Source organism: Oncorhynchus clarkii, chromosome 6 (genome assembly GCF_045791955.1).
Source record: "Oncorhynchus clarkii lewisi isolate Uvic-CL-2024 chromosome 6, UVic_Ocla_1.0, whole genome shotgun sequence".
NCBI classification, from domain to species: Eukaryota; Metazoa; Chordata; class Actinopteri; order Salmoniformes; family Salmonidae; genus Oncorhynchus; species Oncorhynchus clarkii.
Window position 1 is genome coordinate 24,121,047 of NC_092152.1, and position 25,882 is coordinate 24,146,928.

Consider the following 25,882-nt stretch of genomic DNA (forward strand, 5'->3'; position numbering starts at 1 on the left):
CAATTGTGTCTAGAAAAACACAATTGTTTACCCTTAAGTGTGTGTAATTTACTCTATTTATACTTGTAATATAATTTTTCAATGGAAAAAGTAAAATAAATACTGTAGCTGGAGTGTGTCTTTAATGTTGCCTGTGGTATGCTTGTCTCTTGCTTGACAGACTGATTTAGCCTAATTGTTAACACACAGTACTTATCTCGAAAAGCTAAATGGACAGTGTATAATCCATTTTGTTACGTTAATAGTATGGGCAAGAAACCCTGTAATAATAACAATATTCAGAATGCTGCTTCAAAACATTTATTTGTCACGAAATAACACAGCTTCTTTTAGACTTTATACAACAAAAAATACTTAGAATTTGAATGTGTAAGTACAGAGTACATAGGTACAGTCAGAGCCCATAGCGCATTGTGCTTACTGCCACACAAGACAGAGAGCGTAACTCATCGAGGTGAGGAAATGTTCAGCTTGCCAAAAGCACCATAGTGTCAACACCTGTCACTTGCCCACGCAGGAAAAACAGAGACACACTGGTAGAGAGACACATACAGTCGTTTGCAGTTAAAATCTTAAACTATGTGCAAAGTTGTACAAAAATCAATTTAATATTTTGTTATCCCCACATCCACCAACATTTGATTACTTCAAAGGCTGTATCTGTTGTTGAAATCAATTGAATGGAATATAGTAGTTTACAATATAATATCCTATGAATAAATACTGAGATTATAACAGGGTAAACTACTTGGATAGAGGTGAAAAGCTACCTGAACAACTAAAGTTGTTTAGATTTCACGTAAGCTTTGGGAATCATTCTGTACTCATGAAAACATCTTTAAGGCCATTGGTTGCTTGTGTCATATATTTACATATACAAATGTATGTTTACAATAACTAATAAATAGTGATAAATAAGAGACAAAACAAACATATTTTTGAGTACAACACTAAGGTGAGCTACAGACACGTGTGAGGTTGGTAGCCGGTAGTGAGGGACTCATGCTTATTTTTCATCATTCTAAGGACTGTGATATATAGAAAACGCTAATAACATCAAGGCAATGCTGTAGTTACATTATTATTATACAGATAAATGGTAGACGTTTACCGCAATCTCCAAACGTGACAAACAAATATACACCTTATAGGTAACAAAATAATCCGTTCTCAGGACTTGACTGAAAACTTTAGCTATGGGAATGTTATGATTATCACGTTGAGACAACGTTACATTGTCATGACATCTTACTGCCCTCTCGAACACTGTGCTATCAGACAGGGTAGTGAGTAACTGGGTGTGAGAGTGCAATCCCTCTCTGAGGAGGTCAGTGTAATCCAGCACTGCGAGTGAGAGTGATCTGTGCGTGTATGTAATCTAGATCAAGCTATTGGTCAACCGCAGGGACTGCTGCAAATCTGTCGGATTACAGAGGTCTCATGAGGATAAGAGATGTCCTATGGCTGGCATAGTCTGACAAAACGCTCAATCCCTGTTTGTTAATATGCTTCTAAACAGCAGCACCAAATACCCTGTTCAGGTACATCATGAACTGGGTTTGTGCTTGCCTTACAAAAAGCATATATTAAAACACATGTTTATAACTCTCGTCTCGCATTATCACTGTTGTGTATGAGGAGAAATGAGAACAAAACCATAGCTAAAATAATCCAGGTGCTTTTATATTAGATGGTTGTATAAACTAATCTCATGCTAGCACACAGAAGGGGAATGGGTCGCTGTCTAGTTCTTGTGCATTGGGGGAATAACCATTCTTAGTAGATATTAGGCTGATTGCAAAATCTGGGACACATAAGAGTGAGTGAGGTCATTGGATGGGAGTCAGTGGATTAAGTGAGAGGTTGAAAGGCCAACTCCGCCTTAGAAGAAGAGAGTGACAATCTCATGTGATGGAGACAGAGAACATTAACAAGTGGATTCGGGTCATTATGATACGAAGCGAGGTACAAAAACATCCCAAAACAGAACATAATATGTGTGTGAAATGCCATCAGTGAAATGCAAAATTAAAATGATAAAATAGTTTCACAGCTCAGAAACTACATGAAACAAGTCCGAAATAATCATTAAAATAGAAAATGTATGTAAATGATTTGCGTTTGGCTGAGCAGCCACTAGTGCGGGGGAATGAGGGGGATCTTGAGGTGGTCCCAGGGGTTGTAAGTGGACCCACATGACCCACTGACAGAACCTAGTCTCTCCTCAGGCAAGAATAATGCTTGTGTGTGTGTGTGTGTGTGTGTGTGTGTGTGTGTGTGTGTGTGTGTGTGTGTGTGTGTGTGTGTGTGTGTGTGTGTGTGTGTGTGTGTGTGTGTGTGTGTGTGTGTGTGTGTGTGTGTGTGTGTGTGTGTGTGTGTGTGTGTGTGTGTGTGTGTGTGTGTGTGTGTGTGTGTGTGCGAGAGAAAGCAAATGTGAATATGTGTTTGTACATGGGTGTGTGTAACCAAAGGTCCATTCATTCCAGTGCTTACAAAACGAAAAATGCAGCTTATCAACATGACTCAATGTATGCTATGACCAAAAGCACCATCCTACTTCCAAACACATTCAATTGTGAGTGACTGAGAGACATTAAAAAGCGGATCAATTGAGGAGTTGAGAGAAATGCTAACAAGGAAATAACACCTGTGCTGGTTTATCTACCTTTTTTTTTTGTAAATACAGTGATTATAACCAATAGCAATATCCTAAACAATGCTAGATAGCTTTATTACTATGTTCCCATATTAAGAGATACAATATGTAAAAATAAATATAAATATGTTTCATAATGAGAGAGCGTAAATCTCATTGTGTGATGTGTACTTACTAACGCAGAGAAACACAGCCTTGTGGCAGTACACACTGATTGTATGAGGCCAGTCACGAGAGGGAAGTCAGAGGAGAAGAGAGTGAGGTAATGTATGAGTAGGAGCAGATAGATGATAAACGGCCCACTGAAATAAAGATGGCTCCCTTCCTAGTTCCCACACATCATCTCTTTGCCTGCTGCTCTTCAGCAGACTGGGCGGGGGAGGGGGTGGTGTGGAGGGCGCTGGCGTCCCCGTGTCCGTTCGGCTGCACTGACTGGACTGTCTCTACCAGGCTGCCACTAGGGAGCACCACGTACCTGGCAGCCATGTCCTTGGGCTGCAGCTCCCTCAGGCCCTCCTTACTGTGCCATATCCCATAGCCAAAATACACCAGTAGACCTAGAGAGGTGCAACATATACTGTTAGGACCAAAACACATGCTTACAGAATCACACAAATATGTTGTTGTTATTGTTATACTGTCATACTGTATGTGCTTATCCATTGAGAAGACACAGCTATAGCGGGAATATGGTGCTAGGAATTGATTACTTAGACATGGCCCAGCCCCTTTCATGTTCAATATTCCCTGTGAAGCCTCTGTAGGCAGACAGGCAGGGTTGGGTAGGTTACTTTCTAAACGTAATCCATTACAGTTATTAGTTAGGCCTACCTGAACAAAATTGCAATCAGTAACGTAATGCCTGGATTTCCCAAACTCAGTAATGTAATCAGATTACTTTGTTACTTTTAGATTACTTTCCCCTTAAGAGGCACAGGTTAGTAGCTGGCACAAAGTCATAAAATGAGATTTAAAACCTAAACTTAACCACATTGATAACCCTAATGCCTAGCCCTAACCTTAAATGAAGACCAAAATGAAAGATTTTTACAATATAGCCAATTTTGAATTTGCAGCTTGACCCATCTAGGAGAAATTGCTCCGTTTTGCCTCAAGAACAAGACTCGTCCCAATAAATATCAACCTGTTTAAGAAGCATTAGAAGAAGACAAAAATGAATGACCTTTATTGCAGGATAAATCAATGTTAGAGTTTACATAGCTGGCCATAAATGGATGTTGCAGTTTTCTTTATGGGTTGTTTATGTACAGTAGGCTTCTTCTAACCCATTGCTTTCTACTACAGATAATACGATTAGGCTATATCTTTATATATCTTTATAACTGGGTCTGCCAGATTTCCAGTCATTTCAATGAATTTAATACCCATTGATCTTCAAGAATATGAATTGAAAAGATGAAAATATAGATCAGCCAAATTGTTTTATCTGAGCATAACCCCAAAACTAAGGACTAATCAGCCTAATCTGTTGTTTTTGATTTTGTTGTCATGGAAGTCTGATAAGGCCCATTGCTTTGAACTGCAACAAAATGCAGCCCTCGGAATAGCGTGCTTTGAGCACTAAGTGCTTATTTGCATGTGAAAAACTAGATGGTAATTTCCATGAAGAGAATAAAAGTCCCACTAGTGGTCTTCTTAAATTAAACTTGTTTTTTACAATAATGGAGCACAATACCACGGGGCAGTTTAGAAGGGATGAACTCAAACTTTTATTCCATAGGCTAGGATCTGCACTGCAGCTGTTGCAAGAGTGCTTTTTTCACTGTCTGTCCACTGGGGCATATTCATTACTCCGATTCTGTTGCAAAACGTTTCTTAAACAGAAGCAAACAGAACAAAACAGGGCGGGACCTACCTGACTTTGTCCAACAGAAACTCTAGTTTTGCTCTGTTTGCTTCCATTTGGTTCTTAAACAGTAAATGGTTTCCGTAATGAATGCACTACTGACCGCAAAAACAATGATTGATAAGCAGTTTAAACTTCTTCAATTGAACCATTATTGGGTTAAAATACACAGTATATACATTTGTGAACAGCCATCCACAACAACCACAATATGTAAGGCGCAAATAAATTAGAGAGCAGCAGTGTGATTCACATCAATGCACTATGTAGCCTAAATATCTTCTAACTGCACCAGGCGCAGGCTAGGAAAAGGTTAACTCACTCCAGTTGACTTACTTGGTAGGTTTACTCTCTGTAAACACAAAGTAACCTGCATATATTTTAATACAAACATGTGCTATGTACTAATAATTTAATAAAACCCTGTTTCATATCCTGTTGTCTATGATCAACCAGTAATAAGTATCCATACTATTTGTCCATCATTTAGGTTAAGAGGCACAGTATTTCAACCACTGAAGGCAACAGTTCCAGTTCTGTCTGACATGATGTTTGGTTTACAGGACGTGTCTGCGCTACATAGCACATGGTCCTCACACAACACACATTTGTGCCATTAGTGGAAGTAATCTTACCTGCAGCCACCCATACGGTAAAGCGGATCCAGGTCATGGGGCTGAGCTTCAGCATTAGGAACACATTCATGAGGATGCTTGCACCAGGGATGAATGGGACCAAGGGTACCTAGGAAAAATTACAACAGCAAACAACCATCATTCTGATATGTATTAAAATGTGTCAAATAATCAATGCCTTCCTTAATTCAATAAGTGTTTGTCGTGGAAGAAAAGGAGGTTGGAGAGCCTAAAAGACCACTAGTCTTGACTAAAATATTAAAAGTCCCAATAGGAGTACTTAATATAATTCAAAAGAATGATCAGGTCTTCATGACAAGATTTTATATTAGGTTAGTTCCAGAGGGAACGTGGGCCCTGCTTGAGCACACAGAAACAGCTTTTATTTTGTATGAAGAGCAGATCAACCACACGGCAGAGAGTGAGTGTCTGCTGTGACTCAGCTTCAGAGCTGGGTGAAAATGTCACATTAAATGTTGCAGTTCCTAGCTTGAGTCAGACGGAGTAGAATTTAGCATACAGTATCTAAAGGTGGAGAGACAGCTACAAAAAAGTCTTAAAACACACAGAGTATTCTTAATTTATCATAACTACATAAAGACTTAGGGAAATATAACAGGCTCAAATAAAATGCTATTTGTCACATGCTTCGTAAACTTCAGGAGTAAACTAACAGTGAAGTGCTTACTTATGGGCCCTTCCCAACAATGCAGAGAGAAAGAGAATAGATAAATAATAGAAAAGTAACAGTAAATATGCAATGAGTAACGATAACTTGGCTATATACACTGAGTATACCAAACATTAGGAACAACTTCAGGGCATGAACTCTACAAGGTGTTGAACGCGTTCCACAGGAATGATGGCCCATGTTGACTCCAATGCTTCCCACAGTTGTGTCAAGTTGGCTGGATGTCCTTTGGGTGGTGGAACATTGTTGATACACACGGGCAAATGTTGAGTGTGAAAAACCCAGCAGCGTTGCAGTTCTTGACAAACTGGTGCGCCTGGCATCTACTACCATAAAGGCACTTACATTTTGTGTCTTGCCCATTCACACTCTGAATGGCACACATACACAATACATGTCTCGATTGTATATAGGCTTAAAAATGCTTCTTTAACCTGTCTCCTCCACTTCATCTACACTGACTGAAGTGGATTTAACAAGTGACATCAATAATGGATCATAGCTTTCATCTGGATTCACCTGGTCAGTCTGTATCATGGAAAGAGCAGGTGCTCTGAATGTTTTGTATAGTCAGTGTACACAGGGTACCAGTACTGAGCTGATGTGCAGGGGTACGAGGTATTTGAGGTAGATATGTACATATAACTGGGAATAAAGTGACAGATATTAAACAGTAGTAACAGCGTATGTGTAAAAAAAGTCAATTAAAAAAGGGTCAATGCAGATAGTTACAGTTCAGGAAGGAGACGCGTTCTGTCTCCTAGAGATGAACGTACTTTGGTGCGAAAAGTGCAAATCAATCCCAGAACAACAGCAAAGGACCTTGTGAAGATACTGTTCCGAATGGCCGATTAATTAGGGCCGATTTCAAGTTTTCATAACAATCGTAAATCTGTATTTTTGGGCGCCGATTTGCCGATTTTATAAATATATACAGTGGGGCAAAAAAGTATTTAGTCAGCCACCAATTGTGCAAGTTCTCCCACTTAAAAAGATGAGAGAGGCCTGTAATTTTCATCATAGGTACACTTCAACTATGACAGACAAAATGAGAGAAAAAAAATCCAGAAAATCACATTGTAGGATTTTTTATGAATTTATTAGCAAATTATGGTGGAAAATAAGTATTTGGTCACCTACAAACAAGCAAGATTTCTGGCTCTCACAGACCTGTAACACATTCTTATTTTCAATGACGGCCTAGGAACGGTGGGTTAACTGCCTCGTTCAGGGGCAGAAAGACAGATTTTCACCTTGTCAGCTCGGGGGATCCAATCTTGCAACCTTACAGTTAACTAGTCAAACGCAATAACGAGACCTGCCTCTCTCTCGTTGCACTCCACAAGGAGACTGCCTGTTACGCAAATACAGTAAACCAAGGTAAATTGCTAGCTAGCATTAAACGTATCTTATAAAAATCAATCAATCATAATCACTAGTTAACTACACATGGTTGTTGATATTACTAGATATTATCAAGCGTGTCCTGTGTTGCATATAATCTGACTGAGCATACAAGTATCTAAGTATCTGACTGACTGGTGGTAGGCAGAAGCAGGAGTGTAAACATTCATTCAAACAGCACTTTCTGTGTTTTGCCAGCAGCTCTTCCTTGTGCGTCAAGCATTGCGCTGTTTATGACTTCAAACCTATCAACTCCCGGGCTGGTGTGACCGAAGTGAAATGGCTGGCTAGTTAGTGCGCGCTAATAGCGTTTCAAACTTCACTCGCTCTGAGCCTTGGGGTGGTTGTTTCCCTTGCTCTGCATGGGTACCGCTTTGATGTGGTGGCTGTTGTCGTTGTGTTGCTGTTTCGAGCCCAGGGAGGAGCGAGGAGAGGGACGGAAGCTATACTGTTACACTGGCAATACTAAAGTGCCTATAAGAACATCCAATAGTCAAAGGTTAATGAAATACAAATGATATAGAGGGAAATAGTCCTATAATAACTACAACCTAAAACTTCTTACCTGGGAATATTGAAGACTCATGTTAAAAGGAACAACCAGCTTTCATATGTTCTCATGTTCTGAGCAAGGAACTGAAACATTAGCTTTCTTACATAGCACATATTGCACATTTACGTTCTTCTCCAACACTTTGTTTTTGCATTATTTAAACCAAATTGAACATGTTTCATTATCTACTTGAGGCTAAATAGATTTTATTGATGTATTATATTAAGTTAAAATAAGTTAATTCAGTATTGTTGTAATTGTCATTATTACAAATACATTTTTTTTTAATCGTCCGATTAATCGGTATCAGCTTTTTTTGGTCCTCCAATAATCGGTATCGGCGTTGAGAAATCATAATCAGTCGACCTCTAGTAGAGGATAGTCTGAATGATCGGCTATGAAAAGCTAACTGACATTTACTCCTGAGGTGCGGACCTGTTGCACCCTCTACAAACACTGTGATTATTTTTTGACCCAGCTGGTCATCTATGAACATTTGAACATCTTGCCCATGTTCTGTTATAATCTCCCCCCGGCACAGCCAGAAGAGGACTGGCCACCCCTCATAGCCTGGTTCCTCTCTAGGTTTCTTCCTAGGTTCTGGCCTTTCTAGGGAGTTTTTCCTAGCCACCGTGCTTCTACACCTGCATTGCTTGCTGTTTGGGGTTTTAGGCTGGGTTTCTTTACAGAACTTTGTGACATAAGCTGATGTAAGAAAGGCTTTATAAATACATTTGATTGATTGATTTGATGATGGTGTTGATGTGAGTCATGACCAGCCTTTCAAAGCATTTCATGGCTACAGATGTGAGTGCTATGGGGCGATAGTCATTTAGACAGGTTACCTTGGAATTCTTGAGCATAGGGACTATGGTGGTCTGCTTGAAACTCTGCAGGCAGACAACGTTATACAACTAATAATTCTAAGGCGAGGGTTTAGTTCTGCTTCCCTAACTTTATGTGTAGGCATATACAATAAAGTAAAAGTCAACAAAGTTGCTGCTTTGCATTTACACATTGGGCATAAAATGAAAAACTGAGAATTTGTTTGGCTCACCTGGAAGGTTTTGGTGTTGATATGTGGTTCATGGGCATATATGACGACCAGGCTGAGGAGGAAGGTTGAGCCAAACACCAATATTAGCACGGCGAAGCTCCACGTAGGCAGCTGCAGCTGGTTACTCCCAAACACAAAAACGGCACAGAGGGACACAGAGCTCACCATCACCGCCAGCACAGAGAAGGCCACCACCTCCCCCGGCTCAAAGTCCCCTAGCAACCTTCCCAGGTAGGGCTCCCAGCGGGCCTTCAACACCCCTGGGGCGCTGCGTTCCCTGGTCTTCTGCATCTCCACCAGCTGTAGCTTGTCTGAGAAGGACTCATACTCCTTCAGCTCCCCGCTGTCCTGAGCTATGATCTGGGACTCGGAGGCTTCGGGTGAGGGCTCTGGGTTGTAGTTGGTGTTAGGGGAGGTAGTGGAGTTAGCCTTGGAACTGGTCTTCTCCTTCTCAGGCTGGAAGCGCAGCACAATGACACTGGCTGCCACAAAGGTGTAGGCCAGGAGGGTGCCGATGGACAGGAACTGGACCAGGGCCTCCAGGTCAAAGATGAGGGCCATGACGGCCATGAGGAGGCCAAACACCAAGATGGCATTCACAGGGACCTTGGTGACAGGGTTGACCTTGGCGAAGAAGGCGAAGAAGAGGCCATCCTCCGCCATAGCGTAAACAATCCGAGGGAGGGAGAAGAGGTTGCTGAGGAGCACTGTGTTCATGGCTGGAAGAGGGGATGGACAGATAGTCACATGATCATCAATGCAATCAAAACAGAGAGCTACTGTATGAAGTCAAGATAAATAAAAGTCATACACATTTGCCCTTCAATCAATTATATCATCAACTGACCCAAAGAAACTCAATGACATGATACATTGGTGTTGTTACAGTGGTTAAGTCTTTCAAGAGACACTTACCACAGATGGACCCTACTGCCACGATGTAGCCAGCCCAGCTGTAGCCTCGGCGGAAGAAGGCGTCAGACAGAGCTGAGTTGGGATCGAGGGAGTGCCAGGGCACCATGAGAGTGAGGACAGTGGAGACCAGGATGTAGGCTGTGGCTGCCATGCACAAGGAGATGGCTGTGGCCATAGGAATGGCTCGCTGGGGGTTCTTAGCCTCCTCGCTGGAGGCTGCAATCACATCGAAGCCAACAAATGCGTAAAAGCAGGTGGCTGTGCCTGCCATAACCCCAGACACACCGAACGGTGCAAAACCTCCTTCTTTCTGGCTCCAGTTGACTGGATCGGCCAGCACGAAGCCAAACACCAAGATGAAGAGTATGACAACCAGACTAACAGCGGAGAAGATGTGGTTGAGCCAAGAAGAGACTCGCACTCCGAAGGTTATGAAGATGGTGGCAACCACTAGAATCCCGGCGGCCAGCAGGTCAGGGTAGTGGGCGATATAGGGAACATTCCACTTCATTATGTGGTTCTCTGTGTAGTTCTGGATAGTGTGGTTAAACATGGAGTCCAGGTAACCACTCCACGCCCGTGCCACCGCGGCCCCACCAATCATGTACTCCAACACTACGTTCCAGCCAATGAGAAAGGCCCATATTTCTCCACAAGAAACATAGGTGAACATGTAGGCTGAGCCCGTTCTGGGCACGCGAGCTCCGAACTCAGCATAGCAGAGGGCGGCCATCAGGGAGGCGATGCCTGCTATGAGGAAGGAGAGGACCACGGCAGGTCCCGCGGTGTCCTTGGCCACAGTGCCTGTCAGGACGTAGAGACCAGAGCCCACCATGCCCCCAACACCCAGCAGGGCCAGGTCCACCATGGTCAGGCAGCGCTTCATTGATGTCACCATCAAATCATCATCCAGGGTCTTCAGTCGGTTCAGCCTTTGGCAGAAACGCACTGCCGGGACACAACCACGCCCACAGGTCGCCATGGTTACAGGATCACACTCGGCAACTTATCAGTCAAGATGCTCAAACTGGATCCATTCTCCTCCTGATCAATTGACCTGAGAGACAAAAATACAAATACATACCATCATACAGGGACAAAGCCTGTGACCTGTGGCTTCATCTAACCTTTATCTGAATGACTCCATCCCCTCACCACTGCTGCCTATCTCTGAGCATGTTGTATTACACCTCTGCCCTTACCAAGTGGAAGGTGGAAACTATTGCTTTTCTATTTTTAGAATTGAAGACGAATATTCTTCAACTTGGCTTATTAGGATAGCTTGATACATTTCAGTTAGGACTATCTGAGTAATGTAAAATCTATAAATAGGCATATCTATAAAGTATGCAATTTAATACATGTTTTGAAAGATATCATTTTGTCTATTACTGATTAATAACTGCCCATGAAAAAGAGATCTGTTTGATCTGCTCTGACTGTTTGACACGTCTTCTTTTCACTTGAAGACTAACGTTGAAGGTAATATCCTATTGTAGCCTATGTAAGGGTATATTCCGCTTTCATCCTGCGAAGACTAAAAGTGTCCGATATCTCAGAAAATAAAAGTACCCAACCGAACACACAACTATTTGGGTAGGTTAAACGCGGTGGAGCCAAAATCAATCATCAAAGGCTACGCTTTATGCGATAGAATGGGACCAGCCCGGGATCCGACTCTTTTTGATGTGCCGTTTCCAATTACTGCGTACGGCAGGCATATGGCGAGTTCTGCCGCCCTTAATGCAAGAAATACATTACGTAAAGCTTTTATTCCCTACTGAAATAAACACTGATACAAAGTGAAACGACCATACATCCGTCCTCCATAATAACTGCGATTCGTGTAATAATTGTGGAGTCATGGCGAGAATGAATCGCTTTAAGTGCGTCGTTTTTACAAAAGCCAGCTACATTAATAATTTATAACAAAATGGAAACTCATACAAATGTTATTAATGAGAGGCTATTTCAATAAAGCGATGGCGATGGCTGATTATTCTATGAAATTGTACTTGTCTGCGTTTTATATATATGTTTTATTATGGCACGAACAAGGTGTTGTAATAGGTAGATTATGGCAAAAGCCAGGGGAGAAACTCTACCATTACTGCTATTCTGCATATATAGTCTAATTTATTTGATTTAAAAAACGTTCTAATATGGTAACAAATAAAAACATTTGTTTACCTTAAATGCTGAATATCGCTTATGAGTAGCCTATCTCAGGCCCGGTTGATATCCTTTGAAACCCTCAACGACAGACAGGGAGAAAGGTGGAGATGGAGAACGAGAGGATAGAGAGCTGAGCTCTCGATTCTTAAAGGCACAGTAGTTTATTGTTCATCTGATGACGACGGGATCAGCCATCAGATAAGGTCACGCGCAAGGCCAGCGTTTAAAGGTCCAATGCAGCCGTTTTTATCTTAATTTCAAATAATTTCTGGGTAACAATGAAGTACCTTATTGTGATTGTTTTCAATAGCTTTTTAGCAAAGAGCAATTTCCCAAGCAAGAATTTAGCTAAGACTGTCTGGTAGTGGTCTGAGTGGGAGGGCAAGCCTGATGGCCAAAACTTCATCCCACAAATCAGGCTGAAATTGCAAACAGCTCTTATGCTAAACGAGCATTATCATTATCACAATTTCACAGTATTATTTTAGAGTGGAAATATATAAAACACAGGACAATCACGTTTTTGACTGCACGGTAACATATGCCTAAAGTAAAGTTGTCAAAAGGGTTGGTTTTCATCTACCATAATAACAATAACTGGATGCTACAGTATCAGCATACAAATGACATTCAAATCATCTAAGATTGTATAGTACTAGTACATTTAAATACCCTTTACCCAATGTTTTGCCTATTGTCACTCAACTAGACTAATAATGAAACAATGAGTCACAATCAAATTAATACCTTTTACTTCATGATCACATTTTACAGAGGGCAAAATCATGGTAAACATGAATAACATCTTTGTAAAAAAAAATATCACAAACATGATAAGTTGGATGGATAAGATTACTTATTTCCATTTTGCATCTGTGTGACTGAGTGGCAACACAAATGCAAAAGTATCTACAGCCTTCAGTGATTCTTCAAATTCCTGCACTCTCTTCACAGCCCCATTGTCATCCATAACCAGTCATTTCTACATAGATTCACAAAGAAATACAACTTCTTGGTTTCCATGTGCATTGAACAGAACACACACAGCCCCCGAGGACATGAACCTCAACATGTTGGAAGAGAATGTGTATCCTGAGCCCTGCTCAAGCTCTCACTAACAAGAGGACAGGATGCTCTTGTGTCTATCCACTCTTGGATATGCTCTTTAGTATCCAGTGCTTTCACACAATCAGACCCTGTCTATCAGTCTGTCTATCTCTCAGGACAGGCCTCCTTACTTGGACTCTTTCTGTAGAAGTTTAAGTATCCTTTTGAGCCGGTTCATCTGCATTGTCAACTCCTCAAATGACAAGAAGGGAACATGAAACCTCCGAGCCATTATTGTCAATGAGCAGCGCAGTTCTGCAAGAAGAAGAATTTTACACATGGCACACGCCCAAAAACACTTAAAAGTGGCTTGCACTCTACTGCCTCTAGGATATGCTTCCAGTGAAACAGCTTAAACCCTACAATAATGGTCTTCTTTGGCTAATCCTGTAGTGTAGCGAGGCTATTTCAATTGTGGAGACAGAGAGACTCTACCACCATCTATTGGACATTTTCCTACACTGCAATCTGTGTTTCACCCCTTGACCCCGCTGGCAGTGCACTTAGCTTCCAACACTTTAAACTACAAATCCTTTCTCTTTAGGACTCAAGGCACATATTTCACTAAAAAAATCAAGATTACTTCAACACTAGAATGATAACAAACTACATCTATCATATTTGGTAGAATAGACATCTGGTTATGAGTATGAGATTATGTAGGAAATGTACCAGTCAAAAGTTTGGACACAACTCATTCACTGGTTTTTCTTCATTTTTAATATTTTATACATTGTAGGATAATAGTGAAAACACCAAAACTATGAAATAACACATATGGAATCATGTAGTAACCAAAAAAGTGTTAAACAAATCAAAATATATTTTATATTTATCCAGCCTTTGCCAGGATGACAGATTTGCATACTCTTGGCAATCTCTCAACCAGCTTCACCTGGAATGGTTTTCCAACCGTCTTGAAGAAGTTCCCACATATTCTGAGCACTTATTGGATGCTTTTTTCTTCACTCTGCAGTCCAACTTATCCAAAACCATCTCAATTGGGTTGAGATCAGGTGATTGTGGAGGCCAGGTCATTTGATCACTCTCCTTCTTGACGGGATGGCATATTGCTGCAAAATGTTGTGGTAGCCATGCTGGTTAAGTGTGCATTGAATTCTAAATAAATCATTGCAGTTTCACCAGCAAAGCACCCCCACATTATCACACCTCTTCCATACTTCATCGTGGGAACCACACATGCGGAGATCATCCGTTCACCTACTATGCGTCTCACAAAACATTGCAGCAATTCGACCATGAAGGCCTGATTCACGTAGTCTCCTCTGAACAGTCGATGTTGAGATGTGTCTGTTACTTGAACTCTGTGAAGCATTTATTTGGGCTGGTAATGAACTTATCCTTTGCAGAAAAACCCTTGAATGAGTAGATGTGTCCAAACTTGTGACTGGTACTCTATATGCATACTGAAAAAAATATAAACACAACATGCAACAATTTCAAAGATTTTACTGAGTTTCAGTTTATATAAGGAAATCAGTCAATTTAAATACATTCATTAGGCCCTAATCTATGGATTTCACAAGACTGGAAGTACAGATATGCATCTGTTGGTCACAAATACCTTTAACTAAAGGTAGGGGCGGTGGATCAGAAAACCAGTCAGTGTTTGGTGTGACCACCATTTGCCTCATGCAGCGCAACACGTCTCCTTCACATAGAGTTGATCAGGCTGTTGATTGTGGCCTGTAAAATGTTGTCCCGCTCCTCTATAATGGCTGTGTGAAGTTGCTGGATATTGACGAGAGTAGAATAGAATAGAATAAAACTTAATTGTCCATCTAGGATGGACATTTGTTTGGCATCACCTCCATTAAAATAATCACATACACATACATTCTAACATCATACACATTTAAACCAGTCAGTCCATCATGTTGCATACACTAACAACATAGAGGACATTAATTGATTCACTCACAAACAACCACTGTCCCAACTGCACTAGATAGATAAGTACATATACCGATACAATTTACTTTGCATTTAGTAGTCCAACAGCACAAGGAATTAATTAATGTTGTACACATCGATCCAGAGCATCCAAAACATGTTTAATGGGTGACATGTCTGGTGAGTACACGTGCCATGGAAGAACTGAGACATTTTCTCCTTCCAGGAATTGTGTACAGATCCTTGCGACATGGGGCCGTGCAATATCATGCTGAAACATGAGGGGATGGCGGCTGATTAACGGCACGACAATGGGCCTCAGGGTCTCGTCACGGTATCTCTGTGCATTCAAAATGACATCACTAAAATGTAAATGTGTTCATTGTCTGTAACATGGGGCTCATTGTTCACAACTTTGACATCAGCAAGCTGCTCGCCCACACAACGCCATTCATGTGGTCTGCGGTTGTGAAGGTCGGTTGGACGTACTGCCAAATTCTCAAAAATGACATTGGAGGCGGATTATGGTAGAGAAATTAACATTAAATTCTCTGTCAACAGCTCTAGTGGACATTCTTGTAGTCAGCATGCTAATTGCACGCTCCTACAAAACTTGAGACATCTATGGCATTGTGTTGTGTGACAAAATGGCACATTTTAGAGAGGCCTTTTATTGGCCCCAGCACAAGGTGCACCTGTGTAATGATCATGCCGTTTAATCAGCTTTTTGATATGACACACCTGTTAGGTGGATGAATTTTCTTGTTGAAGGATAAAATGTTCACTGACAGGGATGTAAACACATTTCTGACGAGGAGGAGTAGTAGGAAGGATCGGAGGACCAAAGCGCAGCGTGGTAAGTGTCCATATTGATTTAATAGAACAATCGAACACTGAAACAAAACAATAAAGTGACAACGAACGAAACGAACCAGTCTTGTACGGTGAATACACAGAACAGAAAATAATCACCCACAACTCAAGGGTGAAAACAGGCTACCTAAGTATGGTTCTCAATCAGGGACAACGATTGACAGCTGCCTCTGATTGAGAACCATACCAGGCCAAACACAGAAATCCCAAATCATAGAAAAAAGAACATAGACTGCCCACCCCAACTCACGCCCTGACCATACTAAAACAAAGACAAAACAAAGGAACTAAGGTCAGAACGTGACCGATGTGCCTTTGTATGTTGTTGTGTAAGAGCGAGTTAGCTAGCATGCTTGAGATGTAATGTCGCATTAGCCCCTGCTAATGCAGTTATTTCCATGCTAACAGACAAATCACGAATCTACAGCCATCAACATAGTGTTGTCCTGCACATCTAATGTATTTGTATTTATTATGGATCCCCATTAGTTGCTGCCAGCAGCTAACCTTTTCCTGGGGTCCAGCTAAATAAAGGCAGTTCATACAGCTTTAAAAACATAACAATACATTCACAGATTTCACAACACACTGTGTGCCATCAGGCCCCTACTCCACCATTACCACATATCTACAGTACAATCTAGTGTGCATGTTATCGTGTGTGTGTGTGTGTATGCATGTGTCTGTGCCTGTTTGTGTTGCTTCACAGTCCCCGCTGTTCCATAAGGTGTATTTTACTTTATGGAATGCAAAATTACAATGCTTGTCTTTCATAATTTGGTCAGATACTGTATACTTGGATGTGTAGTGTCAGCATTTGTTGCTGGCATGGCATCGCTAAGTTTGATGGAGCTGAGTTAGCTTTTTTCCCACAAAATGTAATTTAAGGTGCTCCAAAGCTTTTTACTATCATTCTTTATGTCATTTATCTTTGTTTCATAGTGTAGTTTCTTCTTCTTTTTATTCAGTTTAGTCACATGATTTCTCAATTTGCAATACATTTTCCAATCGGTTGTGTAGCCTGACTTATTTGCCATTCCTTTTGCCTCATCCCTCTCAACCATACCATTTTATAAATCCTCATCAATCCACAGGGATTTAACAGTTTTTACAGTCATTTTCTTAATGTGTGCATGCTTATTAGTAACTGGAATAAGCAATTTCATAAATGTGTCAAGTGCAGTGTCTGTTTGCTCCTCTTTACACACCACAGACTAAAAAATATTCTTTACATAAACAATATAGGAATCACTACAAAACTTGTGTCTACCGACGAAGTACGATCACATCTGTTACACTGATGCAGAGACCAGTCTTCTTGTCTTTGCTGGGTATCTGTTACAGAGGCACACAAGGACATTGCATCATTGTGTTCATGTATCTGCCATATGCACTAGAATGTACATTTACAAAGTGTTGATTCAACTGATTGGTGGTTACTTAGAACCCTGGTGTTCTGCTGGTTTATAACCTTTTGGTCCATCTCCACCAAAATCTTGTCATCCATCATCTGTTCCTCTCTCACTTGAATCTCCAGAGCCTGATAGAGACAATGATGTCCTCAGACATGAACAATAGAAATCAGTTCTGTGGTTGTGATATAGAAGGATGTTTGGGATCATTTAACAGCACATCAATAACATGTGTTTGCAGTCAGTCCACAAACTGAATTTTAATAATGGTATGATGCTTTGTCAATTCCATACTCCTGTTTCTCCTTGTCTATTTGTTTTCATAACTACAATGTGACTTGCAAACCTGCAGGGTTTCTTTATGCTTACGAATCAAATCCTGCTTGAGTACTGGGCATGAGGAAGATAATATTGAGACATTGTAACGGTGAAATCCCTCAGATCCCTTGTATAATGCCACACTAACATACACTCAAGTGTTTTTTTGATAAGACAGAGAACATGTGAAACCTAAAGACAGAGAGAAAGACAGAGAGACCTTGATGCTCACAGTGCAGATTTTGTCTCTGGTTGTACAGATTCAGGTGCTGGACATCCAGGAGTCCCTAAACTATATCATACACTGTTCCATCTATGAGTCTCAGAGCCAGGTCACTCAGTGTGGTGTAGGATAGGCGCTGCTGGAAGGAGCTGGACATGGGGGTAAAAACAATAAACAGAGATTACTTCCTGGACCTGGAAACAGAGGTCAAGTCACGTTTCTGTAACTCCCTATTCACTAGGAACCAAAATGACCGAAATGGCGTGGTTCTACCTAAACTTGTCCAATAAAAAAATTCTGACATGCTTCTGACATCTAACAACTGTAAATAGTTAGGAACCATGAACGCACGTAAGACACAGGGAGAATCTCAATTGAATTTTCTTGATTCCTCGTGCCCTCTCTCCTCACCTTCTCAAAGCAAAAGGTCTATGGGAAGGGACATCTGACCTTCTCATCCAATGGGTTTTAAAATGTGGAGGCGGCGAGGAGAGAGGAAGCGAGAAATGAAGGAAATGCAATTGAGATTCTCCAATGATGCTGGGTTGGGATGGTTACCTGGGCAAATCTTTGATAAGTGTTTGTAGTTCTGATGTATGGGAGTTTAGTTTTCTCAGCTAGCTCCGTGCTAGCAATCAAACATGCTTGCTAGCTAGCTAGCTTTACTCTCAGCCATAGCATAGGTTATTAGCATTTAGCAAACCCTTTACTGTAAAAGCTTTGAGGAACCACATAGGTACCTAGCTACAGTTATCTTTAGAAGTTCATCAAAATGCAGTATACACAAAATAGTGTGCATTCCTGCTGTAGTTGGAGGCTAGCGACTGATGCTCGGATGCTCTGCCTGTGAAAGGATAAAAAAGTCTAAACCAAATCCTTGGAACCACAGAAGACTGCTGAGAGGATGACGGTTCATAATAATGGCTGGAACAGAGCAAATGGAATGGCATCAAACACATGGAAACTATGTTCATCCCACTATGTTCATCTCACTAATTCTGCTCCAGCTATTACCACAAACAAGCCTGTCCTCCCCAATGAAGGTGCCACCAACCTCTTGTGCTTGGGAGGTCTCAACTCTGACATAACCCCGTTGAAGTTGACATTTAAAATGGTTAATGTTAGGGTAAGGGTAGCGGTTAGGGTTTTGGTTTAGAGTAGGGCCAAGGATTCATATTAGCACTACCCATGGAAGGGTTTGTTATCTATAAGATACCTGCTTGTAATTCATATTTTAGACTTTATTTATTACTTTTATTTAATTGCAGCATCATTCGTGGTATTTATCATATTTGCAAAGATACGTTAAATGGAAATATGCGACAAAAGCAAGTGCAGGGGTCGCGAGAACTAGCAGGAGCTAAATTCGTCCGCCAGATGGCGCGCGCTGTACACTGTCAATCGAGCGAAGATTCTACAGTTTCCACAGGTTGATCGTGCCATGTGTCATTTCGGCAAATCGTGTGTAGATTGATGAGAAGGCAATGACGCCTAAAGATGTAATGTTTTTAAAAGTAGCCACTGCATTTTTTGTTGTAAAATAGTAGGATGATATAGGCTACAAATGCCAATTTCATCTGGAAATTATTTTCTTGAAATGACCCAAATTAGGAAAGTAAATGGCAGTAATTAGTAATTGGCACTATACTTTACATATTTTGTTTTTCCTTGGGTTGTTTCCACCCAAACATTTTATAACATTGTTTGCTTACTTTACTTACCTTACTCTTATAAATTTGCAACGTTGCTGTTAATTCTGTATCAAATAAGCCTACTGTACATTGAAAAAGATAGATCATTGATTATAACATAGGCACGATACGCCGTCATGCGCAAAAGGTGCCAGAAATGAAGAGGACCCAGTTGCGGAGGAGGCGAGCACCATAGGGAGCACCGTTAAAAGGATCACGGATGTGCAGATTAAATAAGTGGCAAAACCATTCTCATTTGTCAAAAATGGCCAAAAACACATCCCTATATTTCCGTATTGTAGAGGGCAGGAGCCTACCAGTCAAAGACGTGTAAGTATGTCTTCATTGTACTTATTCCACAGGCAGCAATTACTCCTATTTGCTTATTTATGTTTCTCGTTGTGTGAAGTACTCGTATACTAGGATGTACACTTGTTTGGAAGTTTAGAATACCTTTGTTTTACAGCACTTATTGAGATATTGGTGGTAAAATGTGACTCCAAGTAGCCTAGACATGACAGGTGTTTAAGATATTTCTATCAATAATGTATTTCGCAACTGATAAGGGAAGAGCATATCTGTAGGATTCCTCTGCTACATTCATTCCATCTTTAAACATATATATATTTTTTATCTGTCAAGCTCTGGGACCAGTGACCCATACTGCATTGTAAAAGTTGACAATGAAGTTGTGGCCAGGTGAGTCCATCATATCAGTCATATGCATTCTTGTTTTGTTTGCTGCTTAATTTGACTGTTTTTCAAATGTGATTGATAAATGGGCTAAACGTTTACTTCAGAATTGTATGTGACAGCAAGTGGCATGCTGCTGCCAAAAACGTTAAAACTGATAGGGCCCTACTGTTAATACAATGGCAAAACATATTTATCAGTTCATAGGAAACAGTGTTGTATCCTATCATGTTGTCTTTACTCTATGCCAAACCTCTGATTGCTCTCACACATGTTGAATTCAGAACAGGATAGGAACAGGATGTATAATGAAGGAGTCGGTTGCTGGACTTTGGGTACCCCGCTATGTTTTATACAGGCTAGCATGGCAGGTGTGTGGTATAGTAGGCTAGGTGTGTGATCACTGATAAGGACTGTGGTGTTCTTAGGTTGAGCCCCCCAAGTGCAATTGAACCTGATCCAGGGCTGGCCTTTAAGACACCAGTAGGTAACCATGGAGAGGGGGCATAAATTATTGCAGGGAGCTCCCGTTCCCATTCCCGGCTCCAGGCAGGGGCATGGAAGGCTGATGGTTCATGCCGCGCATTGCCCTGGGTTTGGCTGTATGTGTGTTCACACAAGTATACTCTGTATATAAATGTCCCATATGTTTCATTTGTTGTCTTTTGGGAACTATGTTCCCTGGTTCATTACCTGTCGCATTGTCCTCATGTGGAATGACTAACGAGTTAATCAAAGCTCCCGGCTAAGGCCTCCCGGGTGGCGCAGTGATCTAGCTGTGCCACCAGAGACTGTGGGTTCGAGCCCAGGCTCTGTCGCAGCCGCCCGCGACCGGGAGGTCCATGGGGCGACGCACAATTGGCCTAGCGTCGTCCGGGTTAGGGAGGGTTTGGCCGGTAGGGATATCCTTGTCTCATCGCGTGCTAGCGACTCCTGTGGCGGTCCGGGCGCAGTGCACACTAACCAGTTCGCTAGGTGTACGGTGTTTCCTCCGACACATTGGTGCGGCTGGCTTCCGGGTTGGATGCGCGCTGTGTTAAGAAGCAGTGCGGCTTGGTTTGGTTGTGTTTCGGAGGACGCATGACTCTCGACCTTCGTCTCTCCAGAGCCCGTACGGGAGTTGTAGCGACGAGACAAGACAGTAACTATTAACAATTGGATACCATGAAAAAGGGGGTAAAAAAATAAATAAAAAGAACCCCCGGCTAATCAAGACTCCCAACATCTCTTTTCTGACAAACTGATGTTTCAGCGGTTGATAAAATGCATTTGTTTTGTCTTTTAATTTAGTTGTTTCCTCTCCCACAATGAGAGGAGTTGGAGGGTTGACTGACTGCAGAGATCTGCATCAGTCTCTGGCTGTCTCATTATCAGCTCTCTGACTCATTGACTGTGTGCTTTCTGGACACCTTGGTGCTTTGACCCTGCTGTGGGGTAATGGTGTCTGGAAAAACAGAGTTTCATTGTAATAAAGGGATGCACATTACTGATGAAAATAGACCTTCCTGCTACCCATTGGCATAGAGGACATGATGTTGAAGTCATTCCTCAATTTCATGTCTAGACAGCAGGTTTGCAATCTCCAGTTTATGGTTAGAGCATTTGCAGTAGTTAATGTTTCATAATGAAAAGGCAGATTTAAAAATGATTGCATATAGACTTGTATTTTGTTATTCCACACACTGCCTTTTGAAGTTATTGCATTGTTATTCTGTCACCGTATCATTACTTTCAACACTTCACAATATTCCGCACACAGCCTTCATTGTAGATTGTTGTCTTTCATTGTTACTGACATTCACAATGAAAGAGATTATGGTTATGAATAAGAAATAAGGGTCATGTAGTACTTGCTGTGGTTACGGTCCCTATTATTTGCAATGTTATCTTGCAGGACAGCCACAGTGTGGAAGAACCTCAACCCTTTCTGGGGAGAAGAATACACCCTGCACCTCCCGACGGGGTTCCACTCGCTCTCCTTCTATGTCATGGATGAGGACACCATTGGGTAAGATTGTCTTTAACAGCTGTCAGAGAGAATTATTGTAGTGTTTGTGTCGACAAGTTCGTTGATAATTGTGTATAAACAGGGTATAACCGGTAGAGTTATCATAGTTTTGTAATTGAAGAGATGTTCATGATTGTGTTGGCTTGTTTACCAGAGGCTGTGATTTTAGAGTTTTGTATCCAGACTGACTGGGTGAAGAATCATGGATGTGTGTTTTGGAAAAACCTGAAAGCTTTCAATAAACAAACATCAACATACCTGGTACCATGGTACCACAGATTGAGAAATGAAATACTATCTCAGTCTCCTGATCAACAACCTCCTCAGTCTATGCATATATTCTTACTGTATTATGAGGTCACTTTATAGGATGTTAAGTCCTTTTTTGAGAAATACCTTATGTGAAGACCCTTATTTTCAATTATATATTTTTGTTAATTGTGACATATGTTCTCCCTTTTTTTTGCCCTAGCCATGATGACATCATTGGAAAGATATCGCTGAGCAAAGACACCATCGGGGCCAAGGTTAAAGGTAAACCTGATCACTATATGTCACAATACTGTTTGTGGCTTTAAATGAGTGGGTGGCACTGAGATGATGGGAAAAACTACCAGCACAGAAACACATCTAAATGCTTATTGATTTATAGAATTGTCACGCTACGGTTGTGGGTCTACTTCTCTGTCTATGCCATGCTAGAGAGGGTAAACCAAAAGAGCAAAGGGTCATCAGAGAGGGGTTATTCCCATGACTCCGAGTAAGGCTCTGCCATGTAGGTCACTGTGATTGAAGAGCTGGGTCTTTTTTAGATCCTGTTGCTGGGAAAGGTTGCCAGTGTGTTCTCACAAATCCATAGGTTAATTTAGAGATTCATTTTCTGACTGCTATGCTTGTTAGTTTGATATACACATACTATTACATACTGTATACACATACTATCACATACTCTTCCCTACTGATTCGTCCCTATGAGCCAAACAGCTTCCTTCTCATTGGACAGCGTACAAACAGGGAGAGAATGGCCTGTACATGGTTACATTTGTTTGCAGGATTGCTTCTTGAGTCAGGGTTTGCATCAACTCCAGGATAATGCATTGTATAGTGCAGCTGTCCTTTTGTTTAAAACACCACTGTAGTCTGTGAGAAGCAACCGAAAGCTTTTCAAACAGCCAGCCTGCGCCTTCCTTCACCACAGCACACCTGGCTCTCCTACAGTAACTTTTAATGTGGGAATTAGTTAGAATATATAGCAATCATGTCTTTGCTGTGCTTTTCCTTATCCATGGCAACTGGGAATAAGAATTATATTGTTACTTTGAATGTGTTTTGACACTACACAAAAGCAAATGTGACACTTTCTCTGTTAGTTAGTGTCTTATACCAATGTCTCGCTCCAGGGAACATTCTGCATTCAGTCCTGATTCACTGCAACATGTTGCCACTGAGTCAACAACTCCTTCACAGGATCTTAGGAATTCTCTCCTCTTTTGGCTGTGAAACTGAAGTTACTGCCCTCACCACCTTGTATCTCAACCAGAAATGTCAGCACCAGTCCTCATATTATCACGCACAAACAATCCTCTTGTCTTTTGATACTATATATACAAAAGTATGTGGACACACCTTAAAATTAGTGGATTCGGCTATTTCAGCCACACCCGTTGCTGACAGGTTTATACAATCCAGCACACATCCATGCAATCTCCATAGACAACATTGGCAGTGGAATGGCCTTTCTGAAGAGCTCAGTGACTTTCAATGTTGCACCGTCAAAGGATGACACCTTTCAAATTTCTGCCCTGCTTGAGCTGTCCCAGTCAACTGTAAGTGCTGTTATTGTGAAGTGGAAACATCTAGGAGCAACAACGGCTCAGAGGTGAAGTGGTAGGCCACACAAGCTCACAGAATGGGACCGCTGTGTGCTGAAGCACATAGCGTGTAAAAATCTTCTGTCCTCGGGTGCACCACTCACTAACGAGTTCTAAACTGCCTTTGGAAGTAATGTCAGCACAATAACTGTTCGCCGGGACCTTCATGAAATGGGTTTCCATTTCATGCCAAGCGTCAGCTAGAGTGGTGTAAAGCTCACCGCCATTGGACTCTGGAGCCGTGGCACTGCGTTCTCTGGAGTGATGAATCACGTTTCACCATCTGGCAGTCCGACGGACGAATCTGGGTTTGGCGGATGCCAAGAGAACGCTACCTGCCCAATGCATAGTGCCAATTGTAAAGTTTGGTGGATGATGAATAATGGTCTGGGGCTGTTTGTCATGGTTTGGGCTAGGCCCCTTAGTTCCAGTGAAGGGAAATCTTAACGCTACAGCATACAATAACATTCTACAAGATTTTGTGCTTCCAACTTTGTGGCAACAATTTGGGGAAGGCCCTTTCCTGTTTCAGCATGACAATGCGCCAAAGCACAAAGTGAGATCCATACAGAAATGGTTTGTCGAGATCGGTGTGGAAGAACTTGACTGGCCTGCACAGAGCCCTGACCTCACTAATGCTCTTGTGGCTGAATGGAAGTAAGTTCCTGAAGCAATGTTCCAGCATCTAGTGGAATGCCTTCCCAGAAAAGTGGAGGCTGTTACAACAGCCAAGGGGGGACCAACTCCATATTAATGACCATGATTTTGGAATGAGATATTCGATGAGCAGGTGTCCACATACCTTTGATCATGTTGTATATGTACCAGACATTTATCCAGGGGAGGACTTATCAGTGGGAATGTGTTTAAGGTTTGAGTAAATGTTCACAATAACAGAGCCATGCATGGCACTGCCCTGCCCGTTAGAGACACTAGGCATTATTGGTATAGTACTAGGCTGTCTGTTTTCAACGATTTCCCTGATAGGCTTTATTAAATGCCACATACAGTGCCTTCAGAAAGTATTCACACCCCTTGACTTTTTCCACATTTTGTTGTTACAAAGTTGTTGTTACAAAATATATATATATTTTTTTTGATGTCAAACACTAATATATCTTGATTACATAAGTATTCAACCCCCTGAGTCAATACATGTTAGAATCACATTTGGCAGTAACTACAGCTGTGAGTCTTTCTGGTTAAATCTGTAAGAGCTTTGCACACCTGGATTGTACAATATTTGCACATTATTCTTTCAACATTCTGTTTGCAATATTTTTTATTCTGTACAGGCTTCCTTCTTTTCACGCTGTCGATCAGGTTAGTATTGTGGAATAACTACAATGTTGTTGATCCATCCTCAGTTTTCTCCTATTACAGCCATTAAACTCCGTAACTGTTTTAAAGTCCCCATTAGCCTCATGGTAACATCCCTGAGCGGTTTCCTTCCTCTCCAGCAACTGAGTTAGGAAAGACAATCTGTATCTTTGTAGTGGCTGGGTGTATTGATACACCATCCAAAGTGTAAATAATAACTTCACCATGCTCAAAGGGATATTCAATGTCTGCTTTTTAAATTTTTACCCATCTACCAATAGGTGCCCTTCTTTGCGAGGCACTGGAAAACCTCCCTGGTCTTTTTTGTTGAATATGTGTTTGAAATTCACTGCTCGACTAAGGGGCCGGACAGATAATTATAAACTCAGCAAAAAAAGAAACGTCCCCTCACTGTCAACTGCGTTTATTTTCAGCAAATTTAACGTGTAAATATTTATATGAACATAACAAGATTCAACAACTGAGACATAAACTGAAC

The 25,882-nt window shown here is 41.4% G+C and overlaps 2 protein-coding genes and 1 pseudogene across 2 annotated transcripts in view; 1 reads left to right on the top strand and 2 right to left on the bottom strand.

The window, feature by feature from the left end:
* Positions 1-284: 284 nt before the first annotated feature.
* Positions 285-12,085, bottom strand: LOC139410848 (cationic amino acid transporter 4-like). The gene is made up of 5 exons (XM_071156421.1): positions 11,969-12,085; positions 9,779-10,835; positions 8,864-9,582; positions 5,159-5,267; positions 285-3,213 (listed from the first exon to the last, which is right to left on the bottom strand). Exons 2-5 carry the CDS (start codon positions 10,758-10,760, stop codon positions 2,996-2,998), a joined length of 2,028 nt encoding a protein of 675 aa, XP_071012522.1. The 5' UTR covers positions 10,761-10,835; positions 11,969-12,085; the 3' UTR covers positions 285-2,995.
* A 1,102-nt stretch (positions 12,086-13,187) lies between these two features.
* On the bottom strand, positions 13,188-18,476 carry LOC139412336 (protein DGCR6-like; annotated as a pseudogene).
* A 1,280-nt stretch (positions 18,477-19,756) lies between these two features.
* LOC139410847 (rasGAP-activating-like protein 1) overlaps positions 19,757-25,882 on the top strand; it is a 36,159-nt gene continuing 30,033 nt past the window's right edge. Inside the window, exons 1-4 of the mRNA XM_071156420.1 lie at positions 19,757-19,821; positions 20,134-20,190; positions 22,079-22,192; positions 22,665-22,726. Of these exons, the coding sequence (XP_071012521.1) occupies positions 19,757-19,821; positions 20,134-20,190; positions 22,079-22,192; positions 22,665-22,726 (298 nt within the window). The remainder of the gene's footprint in view (positions 19,822-20,133; positions 20,191-22,078; positions 22,193-22,664; positions 22,727-25,882) is intronic.